The sequence below is a fragment of a genome, unplaced genomic scaffold (genome assembly GCF_019419815.1).
Source record: "Pyrus x bretschneideri cultivar Hongxiangsu unplaced genomic scaffold, Pyrus_bretschneideri_v1 Contig7, whole genome shotgun sequence".
In the NCBI taxonomy this organism is placed as follows: domain Eukaryota; kingdom Viridiplantae; phylum Streptophyta; class Magnoliopsida; order Rosales; family Rosaceae; genus Pyrus; species Pyrus x bretschneideri.
The window spans coordinates 5175081-5180883 of record NW_025999809.1 but is presented as its reverse complement, the minus strand read 5'-3'; the positions used below and the strand labels follow the sequence as shown (position 1 = coordinate 5180883).

The 5803-nt window shown below is 41.0% G+C and overlaps 1 protein-coding gene across 1 annotated transcript; it reads left to right on the top strand.

The window, feature by feature from the left end:
- Positions 1-210: 210 nt before the first annotated feature.
- On the top strand, positions 211-3444 carry LOC125472332 (B3 domain-containing transcription factor ABI3-like). Its single transcript, XM_048573623.1, is given in 8 exon segments — positions 211-1254; positions 1257-2087; positions 2185-2277; positions 2428-2505; positions 2507-2529; positions 2686-2732; positions 2951-3027; positions 3253-3444. Coding segments are annotated over 8 exon segments (2355 nt in total). The 3' UTR covers positions 3415-3444.
- Positions 3445-5803: the final 2359 nt, after the last annotated feature.

Below are 5803 nucleotides of genomic sequence, written 5' to 3'. Positions count from 1 at the left end.
AAGCGGGCCCTTTCACTCTCTTGCTTCCTTAATCCAATACGGTCTTTCTTCCTCCCCAATTGCACTTATCCGTACACAGAAGAAGAACAACAATTAATTCACTCTCCCTTACATCAAAATATCTGATACCAACAGAAAGGAAAAAAATACCCAATATAAACCCCAAAAAGTGTTGATTTTGTTCATTGAGAATCAAAAGTTTCAAGAGAAATGAAGGGCGAGCAAGTTCAAGTTCAAGTTCAAGTTCCGGTTCATCACCAACATCAAGATCTGCATGCAGGAGATCTGGATACTCTTGGAGTGGACCCCAGAAAGATGTGGCTTGATGATGACCAAGAAACCGCTCTCGATGTGAATGACCCTTCCATCTTCTACAACGACAAGTTCCCTCCTCTCCCAGACTTCCCATGCATGTCCTCCTCTTCCTCTTCATCCTCCACTCCTGCACCGGTCAAGACAGTCACGTGCTCCTCATCCTCGTCCTCGGTTTCCTCGTCCTCCTCCGCGGCCTCTTGGGCCGTTCTCAAGTCGGACGCGAAGCCCGAAGAAGGGGAGAGAAAGCAGCAGCAGCAGCACAACAGTTACCACCACCAGTACTCGCAGATTGATGATCAGACGGTTGATGCGCATGCCTTGTCCTCCACCGCCTCGATGGAGATCTCTCAGCCGTTGGATCTCAGTGGCGGAATAGATTGCATGGATGAGATGGGGACTTTTGGTTACATGGATCTGTTTGAATCCAACGAGTTTTTTGACCCTTCTTCCATTTTCCAAAGTGATAGCCTTTTCATGGAGCAGTTTCAACAAGATCAAGATAGTCAGCATTTAGCCATGGCCCACCAATTACAAGACCATCATGAAACCGCTACTACTATTCAGTCTAATCCCCAACAACAAAAACAAGTAGTTGGACAGGATGAGGAGAATACTAATAAGGATCAGAGTAATGATAACAAGGATCCGGATGACATGGCCATGGTGTTCTTGGAGTGGCTGAGGTCCAACAGAGAGACGGTCTCCGCCGAAGACTTGAGAAGTGTGAAGATCAAGAAGTCGACGATCGAGTGCGCCGCCAGGCGCTTGGGCGGAGGAAAAGAGGCCATGAAGCAGTTGCTTAAACTTGTCCTTGAGTGGGTTCAGACCAACCATCTCCAAAAGAGGCGCAGCAATAGCATCACCACCAAAGACTCCAACCTAGTCGCCCAACAACAATACCAAGACCCTTATCAAAACCCTAACCCTAACCTAACCCTATCCCTAGAGTACTTGAATCAAACCCTTCTTGTAATTTCACTCAGACATCATGGATGGCGCCTCCACCACATGCAACCGCCTATGATCCGGTGGCGGGGGGACTACTTGTCCCCATTCCACCTCCAGCTTCTCCTCCGCCGGCGGCTTATCCTTCCATGATGGGGTATATGACGGCTGACCCTTTTGGGAATGGGCCAAGCTCATACCAACCATCTCCAGAGTATCATCATCACATGATTGACTCCGGTCAGCCATCATGGCCGTCGTCTCCGTTTGGTATGGTAACGGCCCCTTACGGGTCCTTCCCGGATAATAACATTCACCTAGCCCCTCCCCAACACCATCCCCAGGCTTTTGCCGGGTACAGCAGTCAGTACCAGCCTTATCAATATTTTCCAGGGAATGGTGAGCGTCAATTGATGAGGTTAGGGCCTTCGGCTACCAAAGAGGCGAGGAAGAAGCGGATGGCGAGGCAGCGAAGGCTTGTGTCTCCCCATAGGCACCACGGCCATCAACAGAATTCTCAGCAACTTAATAATCAAATGCCAGATCATAACCATCTTCAGCAGACAAGGTTTGTTGGGAACACTACTGATCTTAATTGCACTGGTGCTGTGCCGCTGCAGCCAAATCCCGGCAACTGGTTTTACTGGCCCACCGCCACAGCAGCCCTGTCCCCTTCTGCCGTGGCCATGATGCCTAGCATTACGCCGGAAGCCGCACCACTTCCTCCAGTGCAGCAAATGGATCGGCCGGCTAGTACTCAAGCACAGAATTACAATCAGGGCCGTAGTGCTGCACAGGAAAGGCAAGAAAGACAGGAGAGGCGCCAGGTTGGTGCAGTTTTTCTACATTTCTAATTGATTCGGATTATATAAACAACATAATTGATTAAGCAATATTTACATGAAATTGTGTACTTTTTTCCAGGGATGGAAATCTGAGAAGAATCTTAAATTTCTCCTTCAGAAGGTATTGAAGCAGAGTGATGTGGGTAGTCTTGGAAGGATTGTGTTGCCAAAAGTAAGTTATTAATCTTAATTATAATTGAACTTATTTTTCCATTTATTAATTGAAATTGGTTGAAAATATTAACTTTATTGATTGTATGGGAAACAAATTGCATTGATTGGGAATGTTGTGTTGTTTTGGTGTTAATAAATGATTAAACAGAAAGAAGCAGAAACCCATCTTCCTGAATTGGATGCAAGAGACGGAATTTCCATTGCAATGGAAGACATTGGGACTTCTACGTGTGTGGAACATGCGCTATAGGTATTCTACAAAAGTTGGGTCTATTAATGTCCATTTTGCAATTACAAATATTTGGTTTATTAATGTTAATTTCGTTCGTGATCATTGGTTTTAATACATTGAGAAATTATAAGTAATCTTGTTGTCCCCCTTTCTTCTTTGTATGTGGAGTTTCAGGTACTGGCCCAACAACAAAAGCAGGATGTATCTCCTTGAAAACACAGGTGTGCAAGGATTGCTTATATTTATTAAGCATCAAGCATGTTTTCATTGTCTTTTTAAATTGGGTTCCACTTTGGTGCTATGTAGCATCAAATGCTATGAGCATTGGATGACACTTATTAAAAGCAATAATTCAAACCAATATGGATTATCCAATGCTCGTAGCATTTACTGCATGAAAGAATTTTCCCTAAATTTCCACTGATTTATGTTGTTGAAGGAGATTTTGTGAGAGCCAATGCACTCCAAGAAGGAGACTTCATAGTCATCTATTCCGATGTGAAATGCAACAAATATGTAAGCATCAAGGACCTCACATCCTCTTCTTAATTAGTTATCAATTACACTAATATTGATCCAATTAGACACTTAGTAATTCTTCAAATGTTGTTTTTAGTTAGTATATCGCGAGTTTAACCAAGTTGGCTATTGTAATACCCTTCACCCTAAATAAAAAATAAAAAATAACAAAATAAAAAACACTTTGTTGTTAATTACGTTTTTATTAATGTATATGTATAGATGATACGAGGAGTGAAGGTACGGCAAGCGGGGCCAAAATCAGAAAGCAACAAAAGGCCGGGAAAGACACAAAGGAACCAGCATGCAAGCACTCCAGCTGTCAACAATGGATCGTCACCTTCTTCAGCCACAACCGCACACAAGAAAATAACAGTAAAGTAAGAGACAGAGGAAATGAAAGAGGAAATGAAAGAGAAGACCAACTGCAACATAGCCACCTCTTCCGTTTTTTCTTCTCTCTTCCATGCATGAATCGAATCGAAATGGATGGTGAAGATAGCCTAGGGTTTGTTGAATCTCAGTTGATCGACGACTCTCTGCAAATCATAGCTAGCTAAGCCTCCTTATCTTTAATTGGTCAATTTTTCTCACCGGTCAAAGTTAAAGCTACTACTTCATGGATGAGATCATAATGCGTTTGAAAATAGTGAAGCTTTTTACGCAGGTTGGTTTCATTCAGTTGGAAGCGCAGCACTTTTGGTTTTTGGGTAAAATGGTCTGATCAGTTAAAACGTACGGGCAGTTTCCAAATACTGTTTTGGTTAATTAGGGTGGTTAATATTATGTGATATTATATGTGTTTCGGGTGACGCACCCAATTAAGTTTAGTGTATGTTGTGCTTGTTAATTATTGATATGTATTTTGTAGAAGTAAAGCTCGTAAATGATGTATATGTACTATAAAAAGCATGTTTGCATTGCTGTTTGCTAGCTGCATGTTGTTACAAGTGGTCTGCTATTTGATCATATTGACTATATAAACTGAACTGCAGTATAAATGTACAATCTTCATTGGTGGTTATCAGTGATCTATCTGTCATTTTATATATTTTAATGAATATCATCTCATTATACTAGAATCATGGATCCAGTAATGTAAAAGGTAATTGTTCTTTCAGAACAAGAAATATATGGTCATCATTTTGATTCTTCATAGGAAATTGGATTTTATCATACAAGAAAACTTTTAGAAGAGACGACATAAATATCATGGAGAGTGCTTGAGTTCTTTCATGGAGTGCCTACTTTTTCCTCACTTATGATTAAGGTATATGTTAAAAAAAGGGATAATTTCTTATGGGATAGTTTAGTTGCGGTCCTTAGTCCCTAATTGTTATAGACTCAAACCTTATACATTTTAAGTTTTTTATTGAATTGCCTCCCCTACCACATAAATGACATAATAATAAAAGAGATGCAATAATATCAATATAACTCAACCATTTTTTTTTTTTTTTTTGCTTTCATTTACACTACTAATTCAATTATTCAAAATTGCTTATGGGTTTTCATAGATAAAAAAAAAAAATTTAAAATGCTTATGGGTGCATTCTAGGTTATAAAAAAATGGGATTTTATTTTATTTTTATAAAATATGAGTACATTTATATAGGCTACACTTCACAAAAAATGGGTACAATTTGTATATAAAAAATAATGGTACATTCTAGATTAAAAAAATAAATAGATTTTACATTAAAAAATAGATACATTTTACATAAAAATGGTACTTAAAACAAAAGGATACATTTTGCATATAGTAAAGTCGTACATTTGTAACGAAAAATGGGTACATTATAAATAAATTATGAGTACCAAATAAAAAGTTAAAAAAAATTCTGAGTACAAATAAAAATTTTAAAAATAAGGGACAAAAGAAATTAATATATGGGTGCAAATTAAAATTTAAAAGAAAATTGGTACAATTTAAAAAAAGGGTTGCAAATTAAAAATGGGTACAAACTACAAATAAAAATATATTATAAAAGTTTTAGCTATAAATATAAATATACAAAATGTAACGTTTCTAACACTAAATATGTCACATCCCGACCCGGGGCGGATCACTTCCCGGGCCCGACTACACTACCATAGCACGATATTGTCCGCTTTGGGCTTACCATTCCCTCACGGTTTTGTTTTTGGGAACTCACGAGCAACTTCCCAGTGGGTCACCCATCATAGGATTACTCAAGCCCCCTTCTCGTTTAACTTCGGAGTTCCGATGGAACCCGAAGCCAGTGAGCTCCCAAAAGGCCTCGTGCTAGGTAGAGATGGGAATATACATTTAAGGATCAGCCCTGGGCGATGTGGGATGTCACAATCCACCCCCCTTAGGGGCCCGACGTCCTCGTCGGCACACACGCAACCATGGTTAGGCTCTGATACCAAATTGTCACATCCCAACCCGGGGCCGACCACTTCCCGGGCCCGCTCCACCACCGTAGCACGATATTGTCCGCTTTGGGCTTACCATTCCCTCACGGTTTTGTTTTTGGGAACTCACGAGCAACTTCCCAGTGGGTCACCCATCATGGGATTGCTCTAGCCCCTTTCTCGCTTAACTTCGAAGTTCCTACGGAACCCGAAGCCAGTAAGCTCCCAAAAGGCCTCGTGCTAGGTAAGGATGGGATATACATATAAGGATCACACCCCTGGGCGATGTGGGATGTCACAATCCACCCCCCTTAGGGGCCCGACGTCCTCGTCGGCACACACGTGACCAGGGTTAGGCTCTAATACCAAATTGTCACATCCCGACCCGGGGCGG